This window comes from Neophocaena asiaeorientalis, unplaced genomic scaffold, assembly GCF_003031525.2.
Source record: "Neophocaena asiaeorientalis asiaeorientalis breed wild unplaced genomic scaffold, Neophocaena_asiaeorientalis_V1.1 scaffold871, whole genome shotgun sequence".
NCBI lineage: Eukaryota > Metazoa > Chordata > Mammalia > Artiodactyla > Phocoenidae > Neophocaena > Neophocaena asiaeorientalis.
In genome coordinates, this window is record NW_020175454.1 from 326,500 (window position 1) to 352,130 (window position 25,631).

General features: G+C 47.2%; 1 protein-coding gene across 1 annotated transcript in view; it reads left to right on the forward strand.

The window, feature by feature from the left end:
* The window catches only part of CRLF2 (cytokine receptor like factor 2), a 16,561-nt gene extending 3,374 nt beyond the window's left edge, over positions 1-13,187 (forward strand). The window contains exons 2-8 of the mRNA XM_024768101.1: positions 1,730-1,832; positions 3,866-4,029; positions 4,939-5,072; positions 7,177-7,339; positions 8,088-8,193; positions 10,519-10,603; positions 12,921-13,187. Coding sequence (XP_024623869.1) covers positions 1,730-1,832; positions 3,866-4,029; positions 4,939-5,072; positions 7,177-7,339; positions 8,088-8,193; positions 10,519-10,603; positions 12,921-13,187 — 1,022 coding nt within the window. The remainder of the gene's footprint in view (positions 1-1,729; positions 1,833-3,865; positions 4,030-4,938; positions 5,073-7,176; positions 7,340-8,087; positions 8,194-10,518; positions 10,604-12,920) is intronic.
* Positions 13,188-25,631: the final 12,444 nt, after the last annotated feature.

The following is a 25,631-nucleotide window of genomic DNA, read 5'->3' on the forward strand; positions in this document are numbered from 1 at the left end:
GCTCACCCCAACTAAAGAAAGCCCGCACACAGCTACGATGACCCAACGCAGCCAATAAATAAATAAAACAAACAAATAAATAAATAAATTTATAAAAAATATATATTATGAGTTTTAAAATTGAGATATAGTTGATTTATAATATTATATATGTTTCAGGTATACAACATAGGGATTCACAATTTTCTAAAGATTATACTCCATGTATAGTTATTATGAAATATTGGCTATATCCCCTGTGTTATACAATATATCCTTGTAGCTTATTTATTTTATACGTAATAGTTTGTACCTCTTAATCCTCTACCCCTATCTTGCCACTCGCCCCCTTCCCTCTCCCCACTTGTAACCGCTAGTTTGTTTTTGTATGTGTGAGTCTGCTTCTGTTTTGTTACATTCACTAGTTTGTGTCATATTTTAGATCCCACATTTAAGGGATACCATGTGATATTTGTCTTTCTCTGACTTACTTCACCTAGTCTGATCATCTCTAGGTCCATCCATGTTGCTGCCAATGGCATGATTTCATTCTTTTTCATGGCTGAGTAGTTTTCCATTGTACATACGCACCACATCTTCTTTATCCATTCCTCTGTTGATGGACATTTAAGTTGCTTCCGTGTCTTGTCTATTGCAAGTAGTACTGCTATGAACATTGGCGTGCATGTGCCTTTTCAAATTAGAGTTTTTGTTTTTTTGTGATAAATGCCCAGGAGTGGAATCGCTGGATTCTATGGCAGCTCTATTTTTATCTTGTAGAGAAACTGCCGTAGTGTTTTCCACAGTGGCTGCACCAATTTGCATCCCTACCAACAGTGTACCAGGGTTCCCTTTTCTCCACACCCTCGCCAACATTATATTTGTGGTCTTTTTGATGATGGCCATTCTGACGGGTGTGGAGCCTAAGTAACGTCTAAAGCAAACATTGAAGGACTCACTTGACCTTGAGCTTTTCCTCGACTCGTCATGTGTGGTGTTCTGAGTAAGACAGTGACTTTGGTGGATGGGGGACAGTGTCCAGTTCCTCTCTGTGTGCCCACAAAACATGGTGCCATTGGACACACAGTCGGCACTCACTGTTTACTCTTCACACTAACCGATAATCATTACCTCTTGCCAACGAGAGAAGAAAGTCAGTTGTAATCTTGCACTGACGGTTGTCTCTCAAAGTGATTGAGTTTTCTCACCGACCTTCATAGATCCTGCAGTTCTTACTGACATAAGTCATGAACGGTTTGTTTGTGAGAATCTTGGTTTTCTCTGTCCCTTTAAAGCACTCTATCATTCTTGTATTATAAGTATGAAACACATAACAGACTCTGGACACATAGTAAGAATATAAAATATCTTGTTGATAATTACAGATAGATGACATAGGTAACAGATAGATGATGACAAGATAGATGATAGATAGGTAGATAGACGATATAGAAGATAGATACATAAATAGATAGTAGATAAATAATAGCTAGATGATGATGATAGATACATAGATAGATAATAGAGATAGATAAATAATAGAGGTAGATAGATAGATGGATAGATAGATATAGATATCATGTTGAAATGATAATATTCTGGATATATAGGGTTATATAAAATATATCATCAAATTTTTTTAAAAAGCACTATATCATTCTTATAACATGAGTGCTGACATCATTTTACAAATTTCAAGCTCTTTCCAGCATTGCCTCAAAGTCTACTCTATTTGTGTCTTTTTACCCAGGAGAAACATTGCAGCTTCAAATCATCAACTTTAATTTCGAAACTGTGAAGGTTACATGGAATGCAAGTGAATACCCCGGGACTAATTTGACATTCCTCCAAAAGTAAGTGCCCTGAGGAAGGGAAAACCATGCCTATGGCTAAAATATTTCCTCTTCTAAGATGTCAACAGCTGGGAGGCCCAGGACGTGAACGTGTGAAGGATCAGAAGGTGCAAGTGTGAATGTGTGTGCCCTCTAGCTCTCAGGCCTCACCACAGCTGCAGCCACAGCTCCCAGACGTTCTAACGGAGTGATGACTGACTCAGGCTCGAAACCACCTAGATTCTTTTTTTTTTTTAAATAGATATTTGATTATATCTTTTTTCTTTTTTTTAATGAATTAATTTATTTTTGGCTGCATTGGGTCTTCCTTGCTGCGCACAGGCTTTCTCTAGTTGCAGCGAGCAGGGGCTACTCTTTGTTGCGGTGCGTGGGCTTCTCATTGCGGTGGCTTCTCTTGTTGCGGAGCACGGGCTCTAGGCATGTGGGCTTCAGTAGTTGTGGTTCGCGGGCTCTAGAGCGCAGGATCAGGAGTTGTGGCGCACGGGCTTAGTTGCTCCGGGGCATGTGGGATCTTCCCAGACCAGGGCTCAAACCCGTGTCCCCTGCATTGGTAGGCAGATTCTTAACCACAAGGGAAGTCCCGTATCCATTTCTTTAATCATAAAGGAGATAATTCTTCGTCTCGTCACTGCTTGGGTTTGAGATCTTAAGGATGGAGTATAAGCTGGTCTCACACTCGGTCCTATAGGCTTCTTCTTAATATTGCAGGGAAGCCTCAAAGATATACCCAATCTTGGGACATCCCTATTAAAAGTGTCTCCTGGAAGGGATAGTTAGGGAGTTTGGGATTGACATGTACACACTGCTACATTTAAAAAGGATAACCAGGGACTTCCCTGGTGGTGCAGTGGTTAAGAATCCGCCTGCCAATGCAGGGGACACGGGTTTGAGCCCTGGTCCAGGAAGATCCCACATGCCCCGGAGCAACTAAGCCTGTGCGCCACAACTACTGAGCCTGCGCTCTAGAGCCCGCGAGCCACAATTACTGAGCTCGTGAGCCGCAACTACTGAAGCCCACGTGCCTAGAGCCCGTGCTCCACAACAAGAGAAGCCACCGCAATGAGAAGCCCGCTCACCGCAACTAGAGAAAAGCCCACGCGCGGCAACAAAGACCCAACGCAGCCAAAAATAGATAAATAAATTTTATTTTTTAAAAAAGGATAACCAACAAGGACCTACTGTGTAATACAGGGAACGCTGCTCAGTGTTTTGTGGCAGCCTGGATGGGAGGGGAGACTGGATACACGTATATGCGTGGCTGACTCACCTCGCTGTACACCTGAAGCTATCCCAACACCGTTAATCACCTCTGCTCCAATATAAAATAAAAATGCCTCTTCGAGTCAAGGGCTGGGTTACTCTGCAGGTCAATTACTTTCCTAGGGCGGCCGCAACAAAGTACCCCAAACTGGGCATCTTAAAACAAGGAAAATTCATCCTCCCCCATCCTGGAGACCAGATGTCTGAGGTCAAGGTGTCCCAGGGCCGCGCCCCCTCCAGAGGCTCCAGGGGAGGGTCCTTCCCGCCTCTTCCAGCTTCTGGGGGCTCCAGGCGTCCCTGGGCTCGTGGCCGCGTCCCTCCCGTCTCTGCCTCTGTCTTCCCGGTTCTTCTCCTGTGTGTCCGTGTCTCTCGTCTTCTGTCTCTTAGAAGGACCCTGTCATGGGATGTAGGGCCACCCTCCTCCAGGAGGAACTCATCTCAGACCCGTCACTTCATCACATCTGCAAAGATCCTATTTCCTAATGAGGTCCTGTTCCCAGGTTCCGGGGTTAGTACAGATACGTAGGCATGCCATTTGGAGGGCCACAATTCGAGTCCTACAAGATCCATTCAAGGGGTGTAATCATTTGAGAGAGGGGTACTTTTCTGTTTCGACAGGTCTTGCTGTAGTTTTGTAAGGGGAGGGGGTCATTGAAGCGAGTGACGTGGTACCCAATCTGAGTCAGTGACAGAGTCATGGAGCAAAGGAACGGCCCTTAAGTTGTTATTTTTAAGATGCTACATAGCTGAATTTTTCTCTTTTTAAATCACAGGTTAAGCAGCAATGAGACATACAGACCATGCTCCAAGTATACCCTTCAACAAGGTTACACTGCCGGGTGCCTCTTGGAAGTAGAAAAAGATGAAGTTCTATATTTTTCCATCAGGAATGGAACACACCCCCTTCTTAGCAAGAGTCTGTGGATCAGCAGTTACCGTACGTGCTTTAGTACCTTGAGGGTTGACTGTCCATTTTGGATTAGGATATATCATACAAAGGTAGTGAAACCCTCTCTCCAAAGATTCATGTTTTCGTCTGGATTTCTGTGAGGCAGAGTTTCTTTTTCCCCCCCGCTGTTTTGAGGGATGGGATGTCACAGGTCCATCTCAGAATCCCACGAGAGCTATGGACCCCCTACTGAAAACAATCCCTCATAGACATTGTATAAGTCTCCTCGGGCTGCCATAAAAAATTATCAGAAATTGGGTTGCTTAAAATAAACATTATCTTCCAGTTCTGGACACCAGAAATTCTACAGTCGAGATGTGGGTAGGGTTGGTTCCTTCTGGAAGTTCTGAGGGAGAATCTGCTCTCCCTCAATTCTTGGGAGCTGCTCGTAACCTTGGGCGTCCCTGGGCTTGCGGCCGCCTCCCTCCCGTCTCTGCACGTGGCTTCTCCTCTGTGTCTGTGTCTCTTCTCTTCTGATAAGGACACCAGTCATACTGGATTAGGGCTCACGCTACTCCAGGATGACCTCATCTTATCTTAAACAATTACACCTGTAATGATCCTCTTTCCAAAGATTCTGAGGTGCTAGGGTCCAGGACTTCAAAGTGTCTTTTTCTGGTGGGACACAATTCATCCCATAACAGATACAGAAAAGTTTTTCAAGCAATTTCAGAGAGCTCTTTCCATGAGACACCTAAGGGTCCTTGGAGAGCTGGCTAAAAGTTCTATCATCAATGTACTAAAGACAAGGAAACCCCACATCTCATAAGGTATTAGAGGAAGGATTGGAACAGTGAGAGGAAAGTGAATCCAAGCCCAGTTACCACTGTAATTTCAGAGATGTGGAATGTTTATGTTGGTAGAGGTGTTAGTCATTGTGCTATTTCTCCTTCTTAGTGAAACCCAGATCCCTGAGTGATCTGAGCTTCCAGTGGCATCAGGGAGCAGTGACAGTGACTTGCTCTGACCTGTGGTACAAAGGTCTCGTGTATGAAATCCAGCACAAGAGTACCTTTGACGCCGAGTGGCAGGTGAGGGCAGGGACGTCTTCTCAGGCCAGGTGTACGTAAGTATCCCCAAGATGCGAACGGTGGAGAAAGGTGGAGAGACACAGAGACAAAGATATTGAGATTTATTTTAAGGACTTGGTCATGTGATTGTGGAGCCCGGTGTATGTGACAGAAGCAGGGAGCACTCATCCAAAAAGGGAGAAGATGGACAAATGGCTGGAATCAGTAGAACAGAATTGCTGCTCGCCAAAGAAATACACATTAAAATAGAGGGATACTTGGCTTCCCTGGTGGCGCAGTGGTTAAGAATCTGCCTGCCAATGCAGGGGACATGGGATCGAGCCCAGGTCAGGGAAGATCCCACGTGCCATGGAGCAACTAAGCCCGGGAGCCACAACTACTGAGCCCACGTGCTGCATCTACTGAAGCCCACGTGCCTAGAGCCCGTGCTCTGCAACAAGAGAAGCCACCGCAATGAGAAGCCCGCCCACCTCAACAAAGAGTAGCCCCCACTCACCGCAACTAGAGAAAGCCCGTGCGTAGCAACGAAGGCCCAACACAGCCAAAAATAAATAATATAAATAAATTAAAATTAAAAAAAAAATAGAGGGATACTGGAGTTCTCTTAAATAGCTGATCATAAAATGTGATCATTTTTAATGATGTTGAACACCAGGAAACTTTAAGACCTCTGTCCTTGTTGTGATCAATGAATTCCCTTTGCAGAAATCAATCCTCAGGGAATAATTCAAAATGTGGATGAGGGGGCTTCCCTGGTGACGCAGTGGTTGGGAGTCCGCCTGCCGATGCAGGGGACACGGGTTCGTGCCCCGGTACGGGAAGATCCCACGTGCCGTGGAGTGGCTGGGCCCGTGAGCCATGGCCGCTGAGCCTGTGCTCCGCAACGGGGGAGGCCGCAGCGGTGAGAGGCCTGTGTACCGCAAAAAAAAAAAAAAATGTGGATGAGGCTGTACGCACAAAGACGTCTATCGAAGCATTATCTAAAATAAATACATGGACTTAGGGACCACCTATGTGGCATACAGCAGGAGAATAGTCAAACAAATTATGGTACATTTATAATAAAATATTTAAGAGCCATCAAAAGGTATTTTGAAGAATATTTAGTGATAAGAAGCAATGCGTACATTAAATATTGTGTTCAATGAATACCATACCCCCGGAAGGAGAGAAATGATATCAATTTGTTAATGGTGATTGTATTTTGGAGCTAGAATAAAGACGGGTTTTAAGTGTCTTATTTTGCCTTTGTGTGTGTGTATGTGTGTGTGTGTGTGTTTTCTAAAGTCTCAAATGTAAGCATGCATTACTTTTCTTTCTTTTTAAATTAATTAATTAATTAATTTTGGGGCTGTGTTGGGTCTTTGTTGCTGCGTGTGGGGTTTCTCTAGTTGCGGCGAGCGGAGGCTACTCTTTGTTGCGGCGCACGGGCTTCTCATTGCGGTGGCTTCTCTTGTTGCGGAGCACGGGCTCTAGGCGCACGGGTTTCAGTAGTTGTGGCACGTGGGCTCAGTAGTTGTGGCTCGCGGGCTCTAGAGCGCAGGCTCAGTAGCTGTGGCGCACGGGCTTAGTTGCTCCGTGGCATGTGGGATCTTCCCAGACCAGGGCTCGAACCCATGTCCCCTGCACTGGCAGGCGGATTCTTAACCACTGTACCACCAGGGAAGCCACAGCATACATTACTTTTATATTCATAAAAAAAGTTACTTGGGAAGTATAGCCAATATTTTATAATAACTGTAAATGAAGTATAACCCTTAAAAATTGTGGACCACTATATTGTACACCCATAACATATGATACTGTACAGCAACTATACTTCTATTTTAAAAAATTACTTTTTTTTAAAAGAAAGAACTTAGTAATTCTTCAAAAGCGTCTGTCATCATGTTTGTCATAACGAATTTTTTTTCCTTTTTGGAGGGAGGTGTAGAGGTGCTGCCACATTTGTTTTTGCTGCTGTTTGGAGGATAAATATCTGGGCAGAGAGAGGAAGTGAAACAAGAGAGGGAAATCCTGCCAGGAGGGATCTTGTGTGAATCCCTGGTAGAAGATGAAAAAGTCTGGGTCAATCACGGGTCATCGTGTCTGTTTTTCCCTCTAGTCCAAGGAGGCAAAAACCTGCAATGTCACGCTCGACAGTTTGGATGCTGAGAAGTGTTATTTCTTTCGGGCCAGAGTGAAAACGCTGGAGTCCAGCTACGGCTCTGACACATACCCAAGTGACTGGTCAGAGGTGATACGCCAGCAGAGGGGCAAGCTAACAGGTAATGTCACGCAGCATCGCTGCACAACATGGTCCGGCACCCTACGTTGGGGGGAGGGTGGAATGGGGCACCTGAAAACACGGGTGACCCCAAGTCCTGCTCCAGAGGTCACGGTGGAAGCAATTCCTCTTCTAGATTCCATCATTATTGGACTAATTTTCATTTCATAGCAAGAATAATGTGTCATTTATGAATGTGGTTCCATGGATATAGGTACAGGTGCATAGAGAGATCTATAGATAAATAGGTGATAGATGGATAGATTGATAGATGATAGATGATGATAGATAGATGACATATATAGATAGATAGACATAGATGGATGATAGGTGATAGATAGCCAGATAGATGGATAGGTAGGTAGACAGATGTATATCGTAGATAGATAAGTAGATAGGTAGGTAGGTAAATAGATAGGTGATAGATGATAGATTGATAGATGATAGACAGATAGGTAGATAGATGATAGATAGATAGATAGATGATAGATATGGATAGACCAAAGAAAGCCCTGATATCCTCAAATACCCCTGGCAGTGAGTTAAATCTACACTCCCTCCTCCCTGATGTTTGCCTGTCCAGTGTCACCATCTCTCTTTCCAGGATATTTCACACCAAAATCAAGATTTGCTGACCCTGACATTTATAAAGGAAAAAAAAAAATGTGGGTGGCAGGGTTTGGAGTGTGATCTAGTATTATGTTGAAATTATCTTGATAACTTACAGCCCTCATTCTGTTTTGCTTTAGATTTGTGCCAGGAAAAGAGACTTTTCCCAAATTTTATTTTAATTGCTGGCATGGTCACCTTCCTGATAGCCTCCCTTCTCCTTCTGCCTTTATGGAAACTACGGAGGTAAGGATGACCCTGACAGAATCCTCAGACACATGGGCTTTGGTTCCAATATGTCCCTGAATTGGGGGGGGGGGGAAAGAATTGTCTGATGTGATTATTTAGCTGAATATCACTTTCTCTATAATACACACTTTGCCAGTGGTATATGACAAGAAAATTGAGAGGGAAATAATGCCAAAGGTGCAGGGATATCTGCAGAATTCATTGACAAATATTCTCTTGGAGACAGTAGGATATAGAAATGCTCATCTCTATGAGAGCGTTACCTTGCTTCAAACACACGCCCCATTGAGCTGTGTCCTCCTGTCATGTTACAATGACGGGTACTTAAAACACTTTTAATTTTTATTGAGAGTTATTAAATGAGACAATTTGGTGAGTGACGAGAAGAACTGGACAAGAAGAAAGCTTGTCTGGTTTGTAAATCCATTTACAGATACAGCAAAACAATATTCTTTGAGACCATAGAAAGCATTTCAAAAATATGATATTAAATACTTCTTCCCATTAACCTTCCATGCAATAATTTAACAACCGCTATTTCCATCTTTCTTTAAACGTCCTTGCGCCCGGGCCTTTTACTTCTTGATGATGTTTGAAGGCACTGATGCCCAGGGCCGTGGGTGCCATCTTTGTTTCTTAGGATGAGGTTTCCATAGCAACGACTGGAGTGATGCATAGAGAAACATGGACTGCCATTTTGGACAACTCAGGCTGGGTCTGAGCTAGGCTAAGTTAGACAATTTCAAGGACGTCCCGTCATGGTTGGATACAGCATGGAGCAGCTTCTCTTGATTCTTGCAAATCGCCCCATTTTTTCTTCAGTCTGCTCTTCTCTCTTTGACCAACTCAAACAGATGCCTGCAATATGGTTCTCTGCAAGGGAGTAGATGAAGCAATCAGATAAGCGTGTTGACGGGTGACATGTCTGATGTTTTTAATACAAAACTGAAATCATCCCTGAGGGAATCTGAGGGGTACACTTCTTGGAAAAAACGAACACTTGTCCTGTCTTCAAGGAAGTCCCTGTTCACGACGAGTGGTGAAATCAACTGTATTATTTTCCTGGGGTTGCCCTAACAAAGCACCCCAGACTGGGGGAGGGGGGGGCTCAAACAACAGACGTTTATTTCTCCCAGTACTGGAGGCTTGAGTCTGAGGTCCAGGTGCGGGCAGGGCTGGTTCCTCCTGAGGCTTCTCTCCTGGGTGTGTAGACGGCCCTCTCCTCCCTGTGTCCTCACACAGTCGTCCCTCTCTGCGCGTCTGTGTACTAATCTCCTCTTCTTTTAAGGACACCAGTCACATAGGGTTAGCATCTTATAGATGAAAACCTCTTAGGTTCTGTATCTGGGGGCCTGCGAATTAAACTGACCAAAGACAGAGTAACGTAAGAAAACGCATGTTTCTTTACTGATGGAATGTTTTTAAGCGCATGGAGATTCGTAGAAAGGAAGTGAACACCTAACAAGGCAGTTAATTCGGGGGCTTCTGTACCATTTTAACAAAAGGTAATAATTTGTGGAGAAGTGGAAAAGGAAGACAAATGAAAAGGGAGTTTGGATGTGGGTAAGTAGTGGGAGGGTGACTAAGAAATGTGTAGGGGGAACTACAGGCAGATAAAGGTTGTCTGTGTGGAAGCATCTTGGTGCCATCTCAGTGATGTGACTCGTCCATTTCGAGGTAAAGGAGGGGGGGGCACCTTTACAAATGGAATTTTTTTTTTTTTTTGTAAAGAGGGAAATTTGTGGTCTGCTTTTAGGTGGGTGGGGGAGGGCAGAGGGCTTCTCCTACCTCTGCTGTTTCTCAAGTGCCTTCACCTCCAAATACACAATATCCCCAAGTGGCATATTTTGGGGTGGTGTATCCTGTTCACATTCATACCCCATGTCTATGACCTCATTTCACCTTAATTACCTCCTAAGAAGTACAACCTCCAGATACGGTCAGATTGAGGGGTTAGGGTTTCAAGTTACGAATTTGGGGAGGTGGGGACCCAATTCAGTCCATAATGTCAACAGAAATAGTGATTCCTAGGTAATAAGAATCGCTCTTTTGCAGAGATGGGCTCCATGCCCCTAATATCACATTCCTGGTGAGGGCTTCACGTGGATGCTGGGAGCAGGGTACCTGCGAGGGTAGGAGTGGGGCACATGTTTTGAAATTGGGGACGCGGTTCCGCCAAGGTGTGCAGCCTCTGGGGTCAAAGTCTGCAGCCATCCCGGGCCCCTCATGGCGGGGCGGTGGGTGGGGTCTGTCCGCCTGGACGTCCACAGCCCTGCTCAGGGGCGCCAGCCTGTCTGACCAGACTCTCCATGTCCATTTCAGGGTTAAGAAGGTTCTCATGCCCAGTGTGCCGGATCCCAGATTCACCTTCTCTGGGCTCTTTGAGTCTCACCAAGGTAACTTCCAGGTAAGCGCCATCTCCTTGGGCATGAAAAACAGGCTTGCTTTGCGCTGTCCTACTACCTCCCGTGCGCACCATGCAAAACCCCGCTTTTATTCCAGCAGCCTCTTTAAACGCCTGGCAGCCTTTTTGCATTTGAAAGCAGCAACACGTTCTTTTCTCTTTTGGTCAGAGAGAGTAGATCCAAGGGCCTCGGAGGCTGGCTTCTCTTGAAATCAGCCCCAGAGATCAGTGGCCCCCACTACGGGATTTTCCAGCCTAATCACTTTCTGATCTTATCAGGAAGTTGTGTTCTTAATCTGTTCCCTCTGCAGAGCTGACAACAAAACCTACACTTCCTTTTTCAAACGTTATGGTTGTTGTTTCATTCACATGACAAATGCTTAAGGAGTTGGGAGGAATGAGACAGAGAGGGAATCAGCACCGCGTCCCCAGGACATTGCCAGCAGTGGACACCCAGGCGTAGACTCTACGGGACCATGGGATCAGAGTTATGCCAGTTCCCTGCGGCTGCCGCAAACTGCGGGGTTCAAAACATCACACATTCATCCTCCCCCAACCTGGACACCAGACGTGTTAGGTCCAGGTGTCCCAGGGCCGCGCTCCCTCCAGAGGCTCCGGGGGAGGGTCCTTCCTGCCCCTTCCAGCTCCTGGGGGCTCCAGGCTGCCTCCCTCCTGTCTCTGCCTCTGTCTTCATGGGGCTTCTCCTCTGTGCCTGTGTCTCTGCTCTTCTGTGTCTTAGAAGGACCCTGTCATTGGATGTAGGGCCACCCTCCTCCAGGAGGACCTCGTCTCAGACCCTTCACTTCATCACATCTGCAAGGACCCTATTTCCAAATAAAGTCCCATTCCCAGGTTCTGAGGGTTAACACTGGGGCATATCTTTATTTTGGAAGGGATGCACTATTTAACCTTCCAGAGGAGCAAAAAGGTGAATTTTAGAACTACTTATAGGTGTAGGAGAGGGAAAGAAATGGAAAGAAAACCCACAAAAACATGCCTCTATCCTGTTAAGTTCTGTCCCTGATACCTGCAAATTAAATGGACAAAAAAAAAAAAAAAAGATTAAGAAGAGAAAAGGTTTATCTTGTATGCACATGAAAACAAGTGAAAACCCCCAAGAAGTAGTTACAGACCTGGAGGGTGATGTGCCATTTTAACAAAGGGTGATAGAGTGTGGAGGAGACATCAAGTAAAAGAAAAGGGGTTGGGAACTTGGGGGTGGCAAGCAAGATATGAGAAGGTGACTAGGAAATGCATGAGAAATAAGGGTTCTTTAGTAAGATTTTATGCGGACTCACATTCTCCCAGGTGATAAGTGTTGTCTCTGGAGTTGGAAGGGTCAGGGTGCCCGTTTACAAATGTACATTTCCTTGCCAAAAGGGACATTTATGCCCTGCTTCTAGGAAGGATAAACGGAGAGCAGAGAATCCTCTCTGCAGCGGTGCATTCTCCATTGCCTGCAGCTGAAAATAATCCCTGTGCCAAAGCGGCATATTTAGGGGTGTCCCAGTTCCTTTCAAGGGAGAAGAGAGGGGGTTACAGCAGAGTTTAGGACAGGAAATCTGAAGTTTTTCAATACTTGGGGCTAGAAGAAGGAGATGGGGGAGGCTGGGCGGGGAAGGGAGATGTTATAGGGAACAGAGGAGTCACCCGGTGGAATACACTCCCCTGGAGCACCCTATTCCAGATGTGCTCCCAGCCAGCATCAGGAAATCCCAGGGCACCTGTTAGGACTCAGCATCTGGGCCCCCTGGACCTGCTGAGTGACAATTCTCCTTCTGAAAAGTCACCCCCATCTCAGAGAACATACCTGCGGGGTGGGGGCGGGGGAGGAATCTGTGTTTCCTGTTTTGGGTTCCGGAAAAGCCCCTCAGGCGGTCCTCGTGTGTGAGGAGTGACCACAGACCAGCTGCTTTGAGGCTGATGACAAAAGACAGGTCTGGGGCTTCCCTGGTGGCACAGTGGTTGAGAGTCCGCCTGCCGATGGAGGGGACACGGGTTCGTGCCCCGGTCCGGGAGGATCCCACATGCCGCGGAGCGGCTGGGCCGGTGAGCCATGGCCGCCGAGCCTGCGCGTCCGGAGCCTGTGCTCCGAAACGGGATGAGGCCGCAGCAGTGAGGTGCCCGCGTACCACAAAAAAAAAAAAAGCAGGTCTGAAACCACAAGCTCTATGCCAAGATGCTAAACGTGAGAGCTTTTTTGTTCTGCTGGGGGTGGCATCACCTCCGGAGGGAGGCTGCCAGGGTCCCGGGGATGCACGGGCCCCGAGGGGAAGGGTTTGCCGCACGGAGCCTGAGTCACAGTGCTTCATCCTGGCAGGAGTGGATCAAGGACACGCAGAACGTGGCTCATGTGAATAAGATGGAAGACGGGGAGTGGGAGTCTATCCCGGAAGAGGCCGTGGTGGTCCAGCTGGCCGAGATGCCCAAGACAGCGGTGACGAGCCCTGTGTACCGGCAGACAGCGGAGGAAGAGGCCACCGGGGAGCCCGGCCAGCTCCCTCGCCAGCTCCCCCAGGGTGGCGAGGTGGTCTCTCTCGGGGATGTTACGTTTGTGATGAGTGACAACTCATACGTGATGTTCTGAGGGGGTGCAAACTCAAAAGCCAACATCAAAATCTACGTTGACATTGTAGGACCCAGGACAGCATCTCAGGGGCTAAAAACCGCTGTGAAGGGAACTCCCCAGAACCGAGGATGCTGGTGTCTGGGGTCACCCAACATCCCACCCATCCAACCAATGCATCCCATCCATGTCGATATCCAAGGGCTTGAAGGCGGATTCCCTGTAGGTGGCAGACCGTTGGTTGGGCTTGTTCTTGCTGTCACCTGGCACGTTGTCACAGTTCACTTAAATCGTAAGGAAGGACAGCCAGTGGCCTGAGACCACCTTCCTTCGCATGTGCCCACCCAGTCCTGCCCTTTCGCCATTACTACTTGCACCTGAGTGGTTCCTCGGATCTTTTGCTACGCGGCACCTGTACCCAGCAGGTGAGGCACGGCACCCCCAGGTACAAAAGGAATTCTGCGTTACCAACAACCACCAGCCACCCAGCTCTTGATCCAAAAGGGAAAAACCCTCTTCGCAAGCATTGAGGCATTTTATTAAGCAGACTGTTTTAATTCCTGAGTCCACACTCAGGACATCACTCCTAAGAGATATTTGAAGGTAAAAACCCTGCATGAGCATTTGAGACATTCCCCGCTGAGTGTGCGTTATTTTTTTTTTATATTGAAATAAAAAGAAAAAAAGTGTTGGCATGAGAACTGCGGTGAGATGTCAACATCTAGCGGATATGTGTGGAGACAGTGGACAATGTTAGTTTGATGCCCTCAAGCTTCACGTACAGGATGTGTCTAGATTTCTAGATTATTGAGATCTAGTTGTTTTTTCTTTGCTTTTTCTTCAGGCTGGCACTGAGTTTATCTTGTCTCTCTCTGCAGGGTGCAGTAAATAAACTTGATCAGATATACCTGGAGTCTGTGTGTGTGTGTGTGTGTATGTGGTGTTGGGGATTTATAATTTAACAAAATCTCTCCCCACCCCAGAAAATTCCTCCACAAAGATAGAAACGGAAAGAAAACACTTTTATTAGTGAACAAACACCAAGCCAGAATACAACACACATCGCGGGCAGCCCGCTCACGGTTTGCAAACATAGAAGGACTCTCACCCTATTTCTGAGCTCAGCAACCCGTTCCCCCTGCATTCTCAAGACAACATTGCTAATTGTCTCCTCTCTGTAGGATGTAGGTGTTGCAGTTTGGGGCCAGGTTTCCAGCTGCAGTAAGGCCACTCTCTTCCCTGGAAGCTGGGAGGTGGGCCTCATGTGATTGTTCCCGTTTGGGAAGGTCATTCCTGGGTCAGAGCTGTGGTGCAGGGTTGGAAGTGGGAGAGCAGGAACCCCAGAAGTCACCTTTCCCTGAGGAAGATTTCAGAGTGGGCTGCACGCCTGGACCTGGGACCTTGTTTCTGGGCTGCGAGAGGCTTTTATTTATTTATTTTTTAAAGTAATTAATTAATTTATTTATGTTTGGCTGCGTTGGGTCTTTGTTGCTGCGCGCAGGCTTTCTCTAGTTGTGGTGAGCGGGGGCTACTCTTCACTGCGGTGTGAGGGCTTCTCATTGCGGTGGCTTCTCTTGTTGCAGAGCACGGACTCTAGGCGCACTGGCTTCAGTAGGTGTGGCACATGGGCTCAGTAGCAGTGGCCCGCGGGCTCTAGAGCATAGGCTCAGTAGTTGTGCGCACGGGCTTAGCTGCTCCGCGGCACGTGGGATCTTCCCGGACCAGGGCTCGAACCCGTGTCCCCTGCATTGGCAGGCGGATTCCCAACCACTGCACCACCAGGGAAGCCCCACCCTGGGGCTTTAATTGTGTCTCCACCATTGAATCTTTCGTGTCCTGGTCCATGTTTCTTTGCTCCAGAGTCCTCGAGTTGGGAATCATGCAGTGTTTCTCTTCTCCTCACTCATTGGGGTGAAAAGAGGGGTCTCACACACTGGAGCCCCCCGGAAGGCTTGTGTCCCCCTGCCCAGAGGTTCTGATTCAGCCGGTGCCTCTGCAGTCAGAGCAGCTGCGTTTCTACAAGCCTCCCCAGGAGCGGTTGGAGGGGAGATGACATGGCCGCTGTGTGTACCACACTCTGAGGAGGGTGAACAGCAAGGTGCCCACTGAATCCTGGAAGACAGAGGAGGGCTAGTCTGTGCTGCTTGGACGCTGAAGCCCCCTTCTCGGGAGCAAGGGGCCGGCACTGACCAGGGAAGCGGCCCTCCGTCTCCCGGGGACCTGAGGCTACAGAGGACCCTCCCCTGGGGTCACAGAGCCGAGATGTGTGGTCATCTGGAATGCCCTCTCTGTACGTCCCAGGTGGGCATGAGGCCCTCTGCTCCAGACCAGGCTTTTCTGGGGGAAGTGAGTGGAGGTTTCCAGAATCTAGTCCCATCAGCGGGGTAAGCATTCGATTTTCCTGAGAGTTGCCTCCATGTGGATTTTATTTGTGACTCAGGAAACAAGTTGGCTCCAGAATCATCACTGAGGTGGACAGATGTTGCATTCATCAGCTAGGGCTGCTGTAACAAGTAACCCAGACTGGGGCAGGGGGGGTTGGGCTTAGACAACAGACATTTATCTCTCCCAGTCCTGGAGGCTAGAATGTGAGATCCAGGCGTGGGCAGGGCTGGTTCCTCCTGAGGCCTCTCTCCTGGGCGTGTAGACGGCCGTCTTCTCCCTGTGTCTCCACGTGGTCATCCCTCTGTGTGTGTCAGTGCCCTTATCTCCTCTTCTTATAAGGACACCAGTGCTATGGCATCAGGACCGCCCCTAGTGACCTCATTTTCCCTTCATCACTTCTTCAAAGACCTTATCTCTGAATACAGCCAATTCTGAAGTCCTGGGGTTTAGGGCTTCAACATAGGAATCTGAGGGGAGACACAATGCAGGCTGGAACTATCTAACCAGGTCAGCCTGTGGTCCACCTACCTGCCCTCATCCTTGGCCTGACCCCACTGGCCCAGGAAACCCTCTCTGTCTACCTGATATGGCAAGAATTCAGGCCAATATGCTTCACTCCTCCCTCTGGGCAAGCAGTGGAGCCTTGAGAGGGACAGACAGCCAGGCCCTTCAGGCTAGACGCTGCCTGGTCTCCTAAGAGGGGACGGTACAGCTCAGCACCAAGGTCTGGGTGGGATTTCATTGCAACCACTGGAAAACCAGAGGAAAACCCCACTTCTCTTGTCTCCACATTCAAGAAGTCTTATCTGTCCAGTCACCCGGGAATCCCTTTTCCAGAAAGGCCCTGAGATGCTCCAGCTCAGGCTTGGGAGCTGGAAAGGCTCGTACCAAAATCAACATTTTATATGTACACTCGAGGTGGTGGGTATTTTTTAAAAACCTTCTTTTCTCTTGCCTTCGAATGTTCTGCTATCCCTGTTGACATTTTCCCCTCTTGATTTTGCTGATCGGAAAACAACCTTGGATTTGGATGAAAGAATGCCAGTTTCCACTGGATGACAGTGTGGCTTTAACAGTCGAGGTGGGATAAGCGGGGCTTGGGCAGTAATGACGGAAAGAATCTAGAAAATGATGTTACGTGGTGATAAAATATGAAATATACTGGACGGTCCATCCAGCAAGTCCACTCTTCTGGGCTTTTACGTAAAGAATAAATAGTCAGGATCTCGAAGAGACATCTGCATCTCCATGTTTATAGCAGCTCTATTTACAATAGCCGAGATACATAAACAGCCTAAGTGTCCATTGACAGAGGAAGGGGTAAAGAGAATGTGATATCTATCCATCTATCTATCTATCTATCTATCTATCTTTTATTTATCATCTATATCATCTACCTTCCTATCTTTTATCATCTATATCTATCTATACTATAATCTATCGTCTATCTACCTACCTTTTATCATCTCTATCTATACTATCATCTATCATCTATCGTCTATCATCTATCTGTCTACCTATCTTTTATTTATCATCTATATCATCTATCTACCTACCTATCTTTTATCATCTATATCTATCTATACTATCATCTATCATCTATCTACCTATCATTTATCATCTGTATCTATCATCTATCTGTCTACCTACCTATCTAACATCTATCTATCATTTATCATCTATATCTATCTATATCATCTCTCTCTCTCTCTCTGTCTCTCTGTCTCTCTCTCTCTCTCTCTCTCTGTCTCTCTCTCTCTCTCTCTCTCTCTGTCTCTCTGTCTCTCTGTCTCTCTGTCTCTCTGTCTCTCTGTCTCTCTCTCTCTCTGTCTCTCTCTCTCTCTCTCTATATATATATATATAATGGAATATTAGCCACAAAAAGAATGAAATAATGCCATTTGCAGCAACATGGATGCACTTGGAGAGCATATGATGTGCAGTGAATTGAGTCAGACAGAGAAAGACAAATACTCTATGTTATCACTTACATGCGTAACCTAAAACAAACAAAAAAACCCCAACAAGTTCACAGATACAGAGAACAGAATGATGGCTGCCAGAGGCAGGGGGTGAGAGGTCTGTGAAACCCCTGGAAGAAAAAGAAAAGAAATATATGTTCTCTGCCTTGGTTCCAGTCACAGAGCTCCTAAAACCCTCGGGATGTCCTGAGGGATGGGGGGGTGCGGGGTGGGAGAAGCACTCCTTTTGTTATTCATAATAAGTCCTTTTCAACCCAACAGGGGCCCCTGGAGGCCTTCAGGATGGGGGCTGGTTGCCAGGGGAACCAACACCTCATAACTTACCACTTGCGTCCCTAACATTTGGCTGAAGTGTGGCCAGTCTGGTGGGGCTTACCGTCCCTTACCCTGAGGGGTCTGCGCTAACACCGGGGAACTCAGGGTCACCAAGGATGCTGGGACACCGCCTGCTGTCCACAATGAATCGGAGAAGCTCTCCGTGAGGAAGCCAGACCCCCCTGGCGTGAAAAGCGTTGTGAGCACGGAAACAAGTGTTTTCTCTGGGGGAGTCTCAGAGAATGGCACCTCCATCCTCCACTTCCAGGGCATGGGGAAACCTCCGCCCACACTCTGAGCAAATTGTGAGACGTTTCCTTCTCTGCAGCACAAGTGTATCTCATGCACTGCCTTTCCCAGGAGGGCAGAAATACAATAGTGTGTCATTTTGTATCATTTTTTTAAAGAACAGAAATAGACCCACCCACAGACATAGGAAACAAATTTAGGCTTACCAAAGGGGGAAGGGGGGAAGGGATAAATTAGGAGTTTGGGAATAACAGATAGGTACTACTATATTTAAAATAGACACACAACAAGGCCCTACTGCATAGCACAGCGACATATGCTCAGTATCTTGTAATCACGTATAATGGAAAAGAATCTGGAAAAAGTGTCACTGAATCGCTATGCTGTACCCCTGAACCTAACACATTGTAAATCAACTATAGTTCAGTTTTAAAAAATAGCGTGTCCTATGCAGTTCTGAGTACGTGCAGTTTTGGGGGTTCATTTGGGGAGATCCCACGGGTCTTCCTTTCTTGCTCCTTTGCACAGGGCAGGTGACAAAGCTCCCTGGCTGGGGTTTCGGGGCCTCCTGGTCCGGCAGAGAGGAGTGTGCTCTCCTGTGGGTTTCCACACTGGTTTCCGTGGGCTTGTCCGAGGTTGCACCTGCTCCTGGCTGTGGCCGCCCTTCCATGGGGACACCCGCGGCTGTGGCCATGCTGCAGTCCTGTCTGTGGCCGCTGGGCACTCCTGGTGTTGCCGCAGAGCCCCGCCCTGCATCATGCACTGGGAATCCACATCCCTCAGCTGGGGTCTGCGCCCCCCTGTGGATGGAGGAACAATGTCCACTTTCCCCGGTGCTTCTGGGTCCCCCGCGGAGGCTGCTTTGGGCTCTGTGTACCCACTGGCCATTTGGAGACACTCCTGCCTGCTGCACCCCACAGAGGGGTGGGGAACCTCAGGACTGTGGGCTCCCAGAGGTCACAGCTAAGAACCGCGGCAAACGTCCCTCCTCTCAGCTCCCCCAGACAAAGGTGTCAGCTGATGCCAGCCCACCGGTGGTCATGACGAGCCTCCGGGACACAAACCCCTAAACTCATGGGAAGAAGTTGTGAATGACTCTGTCCATGGGAAAAAAACACAACCTAAAAGTTGAGAGTTATGTTTTAGTCGGGGCATGAAATCATTCCTCTGATAGGTATCTTAACTCTCTAGGGCCAGGATCCTGATTTTCTCCATCCTGAGTCCCCTCGGGGGCACCATCAGGGACAGCTGCAGTAGCTGAGGGCTTGGCAGCCGAAAGGTCGTTTGTTTACTGAAATGGCAGGCGACATTCTTTCTCCACAATGGTTACCTGCCTCTTTCTATGCAGAAGGCCCGTATCTTCCACTAGGACATAGATACACACGGACGGAAGACCACAGGAGGACACAGAGGAGAAGCCCCGGGAAGACAGAGGCAGAGACGGGAGGGACGTGGCCACAAGCCCAGGGACGCCTGGAGCCCCGAGAAGCTGGAAGAGGCGGGAAGGACCCTCCCCTGGAGCCTCTGGAGGGAGCGTGGTCCTGGGCCACCTTGACCTCAGACGTCTGGTCCCCAGGGCTGGGGGAGGATGCGCTTTGTGGTTGAAGCCTCCCATCTGGGGTACTTTGTTACAGCGGCCCCAGGAGACTCACCCACTGAGAACACCCCTGCATTCATTCCGAGTCCCACCTCACCATGTGCGTAAATCCATTCTCTGACAGCAAGAAACAAGATTCCCATCACCCTCATTGAATCCATTCATTAGCTTAAGCCCAGAATCCCAGAAAGCACGTTCACGAAGTACACACCCCATGCTTGAATTATCGTTGTCTTATGTGTGTTCAGAATTTAGCCGTGAAAACACACGCCCAGAAATCCCACAGGACAAATGAGTCCTCATTTTAATGAAACGTTCTGTCTGCATTTGGAAGCAGAATCTCTTGTATCCTATCACCCACGAAGCTATGTCAGAGGCTGTGTGTGGGTGGTTCTGTGATACAGGGCACATAATTTGGTTTTTAATAGAAAAAAACAAAAACAAAAATTCCAGACATCTGCCAGGACTAGCAAGGGGCCTCTGGTTATTATGGAAAAAGACATCGTAAAAATGTCTATGTTTTGTTAACATCACCGCTTACTATATTTTCACATTTTCTTCAATTAAAAAAATCCCCTAAGAAGCATATTTGAAGGCTCCACAGGCAGGCTCTGCCTGCCTGCCAAGAAAAGCCACGAATTTAAGAGGTGTCGAGCTTCGTGAATTCAGAGGCTCCCAGTCTTAAGTCAAAATCACTTTTTTTACCGAGTTCGTCGATGCAAAACCAGTTTAAGACACACATGCTCACATATTCACGTTCTAAAACCCCCAGATCATAGCGCAGGCATTCTTGCAAATAGTTAAATTTTATAACAAGCAAGCGAGTGAGTCCCCCCTGTGTGACTGCTGACCCTGCTTTCTTGGGTTAACCTTCCCAGGGCTGCAAGACCCAGAACTTAGGTTCTCTGCGTGGGCCTTATAACTGGGGTCGGCCAGACAGATTATCAGGAGAAAAACTGAAGTTTATCAGCAGTGCCTGTCGGTTACACTTGGGGGTACCCAGAGGCAAGTAATTCCAAGGGGTGGTTATATATACCCTTTTAAAGCTAAACAAAGGAAAACAGATTTGAGGGTTCTGGGGGGAGAAGGCAAAGTATGGGGAGCTGACTAGGAAACTATGGTGAAAGAGGGTATCTATCGGGGCTTGTTATGTAGATTAAGTGGATCCTTCTGTACCGATAAGAGTTCTTAAGCGGCCTCTTTTTCCAGGTATGGGAGAGAGATACATCTTTACAAATGAGCATTTCCTTTATACGTGGAAATCTCCTTACTTATCTGGAGTCCACTGGCTCTGTGTGGCTTTCAGGTCCAAATCCTCCACAGGCCAAAGCGGCATACTTGGGGGTGGCGTGTTCTGAGTAACTGGAAAGGATTGTTAGAATTTTGGGGCTTCGAGGTGAAAGGGAAGCTGGCCAGAAAAGCACTGAGGGGAAAACAAGTAACTTTTTGGAAAGAGAAGTGGGTTTTCCGAGCACAAACAGGAGATGAGAAAGTTTGTGATGATGTCTGTATGGGTATGAGTGATTTTTCCATCTCCTTCTGGGGACAAAAACTCCCCTGGAGAAGGGATATGGGGGGAGGTTTTTAATTTTTAGTTTTTTGCGGGGGAGGGGAGGTTTTCTGGTGTTCTGAATTCTGGGAGTAGATCCACCTTGATGAGGAATTTATGGAGCCTTATTTCCTAGCAGTTGCCCCTTTGGGTCAGAGAAGGGAAGCTCTAGAAAGTTGTTTTTTCTTCCCAGCATCTGTCAAACCTCAAATGTCAGCTTAAACTATTTTTCAGGCCAACTCTGAGTCCCCACGGAGTGAAAGGACACAAAAAAGAGGCGAGAAACTCAAGCCAACGATTAAGCAAAATACGTGTTTAGGTATCTTTATGCTTAATGGGTCCGGCCACACAGATGTGAAAACCAACGGACCTTCCTGCGGAACCCTGTTCTCTCCTGCGCAGCAAGGCAGGGTCGCTGGACTGATGGCGCCTGGGGCGAGGGGGGTTGGTGAACCGGGGTAATGCTCTAAATCAGCACATTTCTGTGACAGGCACAAGGGGCATGTGTCCTGACACCATGCCAGATAATCCCCCAAATACAGTAAAAATAATTCTGTCAATACGACAGTGACAGGATAGCATTAAAAAAAACCAAAAACGATGCTCCAAGAAAATAAAAATAAACACGCACACAACTGGAGAATTCTAGGAGGGTGCAGGTCACGGCATAAGCAAGACACACGTCAGAAACACAATGGAGACGTCTGGAAGGGCCTTGGGGAAAATCCCAGCAGGAAGTGAGTATTCACCCTACCTCCCTGGGGGGCCTGGAGCCCTCTGGCTGGCGGAACTCGATTTGATGAGCCTTTTCTTGCTTATTTTGTCCTTTTCACGCTTTCGTATAAACAAATCCCCCTTCCCCGAGGTGGTACCTCAGTCCTATCTGAGTTTCTGAGCGCTCTACGGTTTAATAGTCACACAGAGGTTTATATAATCCACCTGGATGGAGATTCTGAGTCAGGTGGGAGTGAGGGACGCCTTTTTAGCTATTCCGAGGCAGCCGGTCCTGCCGTGTCTACAGCGCCCCCTGCTGTCACATAAGGTCTGTAACCCAGGACCCCGTCCTGGACTCTCTTGGGGTCTGCGGGGTTCATTCCAGACCCTGCCCCGTGGCCGGTTGACTTGATTTTGCAGCTCTATTAATAAACGTGGCATCTGGCTGTCTGATACACTGTGTTTCTTTTCTCTCCGTCTGCCCCCCTCCATCTCCTCTGTTTGGAGAATCTGAGCCCTTTCGAATTCCCACACAACCTTTATAAACAGCTTGTCAATAACAACGGGGAAAAAAAAAACTTGTTGAAATTCTAGTTGGACTTGGGTGGGATCTCCAGATAATGATGGGAAGAAATCAATCTCTTGAAAATACAGAGCATCTGAACCTGTAAGGGAGACAGGCTGGGACCTGGGACCCTCTGCTGGGACCTGGGACTCTTTGCTGCAGGGCGGCGATGCTTGCATCTGGACGCAGCAAAATACAAAGAAACTCTATGGGACCAAAAATAACTGCGTGCATGCGCAGTCGGGACAAATCCTGGACCTAAAAGATACAAAGAGACCAAAAAACCCAGTTGCCGCTTTTGAAGAGCGTGGAGCGAAAGCAGGGTCCTGAGGATGCCCCCTGCACTCAACACCACCTAAGGGGTGGGCAGACCACCTAAGCCTCCCCTCCTGCCCGACCCCTGGACCCACCCGTACCCTCACCCCGTGTAAGGAGCCAGCTCACCGCCCTCGCGCTCACCCTGCTGCATCAGGGGCCCAAAGAAAGCCTGGCGTGAATTTTCTGTCTGTCCTCTGATCAATTTCTGTTGATTGAGGAGGCCAAGAGCCCTGGCTGGTAACCTAAGTATATCACCCGAGTCCATTTGCAGTAACGTTTTGGAAATTTTTCCGATCAGAAGAGTTTTACATCTTTGGTTGGAATTTTTTCTAAGCTCCTAGATTTTATGCTCTCCTAAATGACATCTTTCCTTTAATGTTAAAAAAAATTTTTTTTGCTACTAGGTAGAAACGAGTGATTTTTGTATATTGATATTGTGTTGGGCTCTTGCCAGATAAACTCTCCTAGGCATTCATTCATCTTTAGATTATTTTGAATTTTCTAGGTACATAATTATTTATCTGCAGATAATTATTTTATTTCTTATTTCTTTCTTTCTTTTTCGTGGGGGGGGGGGCACTCCTGCAGCTTGTGGGATCTTTTTTCCCTAACCAGGGATTGAACCCTTGTCCCGTGCAGTGGAAACGCAGAGTCCTAACAACTGGACAGCCAAGGAATTCCCTATTTCTTCTGTTCTAATGCTGACACCACGATTTCTATTTCCTCTCCTGGTTATGTGTCTGCTATCTGCTGTTTGTTCATTCTTTCTCTCTGTTGGCCTCACCGGGGGTTTATCAACTTTGTCAGTTTTGTTGTAAAACCACGTTTTCGCTTTGGTTGTATTTCCCCCCTATTTTATTATTTATTTATTTATTATTTATTTATTGGCTGTGTTGGGTCTTCGTTGCTGCGCACGGGCTTTCTCTAGTTGTGGCGAGCGGGGGCTACTCTTGCTGTGGACCATGGGCTCTAAATGCGCGAGCTTCAGTAGCTGTGGCACACGAGCTCAGTAGTTGTGGCTCGCGGGCTCTAGAGCACAGGCTCAGTAGTTGTGGCGCACGGGCTTCGTTGCTCTGCGGCATGTGGGATCTTCCCGGATCAGGGCTCAAACCCGTGTCCCCTGCATTGGCAGGCAGACTCTTAACCACTGTGCCACCAGGGAAGCCCTCCCCCCGTATTTAAAAAATGTTTATAATTTCATTTCCAATACTTTCTTTGAATTTATTTTACTGCATTTTTCCCTTCTAACTCCTGTGTTATCTTTTTGTCATTGGTCTCTAGTACAATTTTATTGTTTTCAGAGACTACACTTTTTTGGGTTTTAGCTTTTTTAAGCCTTCTTGAGAGTCACTTTATGACTTGGTGTATGGGCTATCAGAGAAGAAAGCCTTTACCTCTGCCCTCCTAAGTGCCAAAGCTGGGCCTGCGAAATAAACTGACAACAGGCGGAGTAGCGGGAGGAAAGGTACACAGACCTATTAAGAGTGGTGACGTTTGAGACGTTACAGACCATCTTAACAGGGGAAGGGAGGGGGTGTGGGCCTCTCAGGCAGACTAAAACGTTCTTAGGAAAGATGGCTCAGCCCTTAGGAGAACAGACGGTCCGAATGGCTATCATCGAAAAATCTACAAACAATAAATGCTGGAGAGGGTGTGGAGAAAAGGGAACCCTCTTGCACTGTTGGTGGGAACGTAAATTGATACAGCCACTGTGGAGAACAGCATGGAGGTTCCTTAAAAAACGAAAAGTAGAATTACCATATGAGCCATCAATCCTACTACTGGGCATATACCCTGAGGAAACCATAATTCAAAAAGAGTCATGTACCACAATGTTCACTGCAGCTCTGTTTACAATAGCCAGGACATGGAAGCAACCTAAATGTCCATCGACAGATGAATGGGTAAAGAAGGTGTGGTACATGTATACAATGGAATATTACTCGGCCATGAAAAAGAATGAAATCATGTCATTTGCAGCAACATGGATGGACCTAGAGATGATCATACTAAGTGAAGTAAGTCAGACAGAGAAAGACAAATACATATGATATCACTTGTGTGTGGAACCTAAAATAAGGGTGCAAATGAAGCTATTTACAAAACAAATAGACTCACAGATGTAGAAAACAAACTTACGGTTACCAGGGGATGGGGGGGGCGGGATAGATTGGGAGATTGGGATTGACATATATACACTAGGGCATGTAAAATAGTTAACTAGTAAGAACCTGCTGTAGCGCACAGGGAACTCTACTCAGTGCTCTGTAGTGACCTAAATGGGGAAAGAATCTAAAAACGAGTGGATATATGTATATATATGTAACTGGTTCACTTTGCTGGACAGCAGAAACTAAGGCAACGTTGTAAATCAACTATACTCTAATAAAAATTAATTTAAAAAAAAGAACAGATGGCAGGTATGACCATTTGTGACAATGTCCCTCTGGATGTGGAGCTGATGTGGAACCTCCTTTCCTGGGACAAGAGTCAATATTCCTGATTGATGACACTCCCTGGAGGGGATTGATGACAACCGGGTTCCTTTTGGGAGAAGGAGGTAGCTACGTTAAGTACCTACGTTCAGAGAAACACCCTCCCGGCATCTGCCGGTTTTCTAGTGATGTCCACTCAAAATAATCAATGTACCAAAGCGACACATTTTGGGGCCATGTGTCCTAACCTCCTTCGTGGTCAATCGTCATACATTCGTCCGTGTCCTGGAAGAGAATGTACATTCTAAAGGTGCTGGGAGTTCTCAAGACAATGGCCAACACAAAAGGTCCCTGGT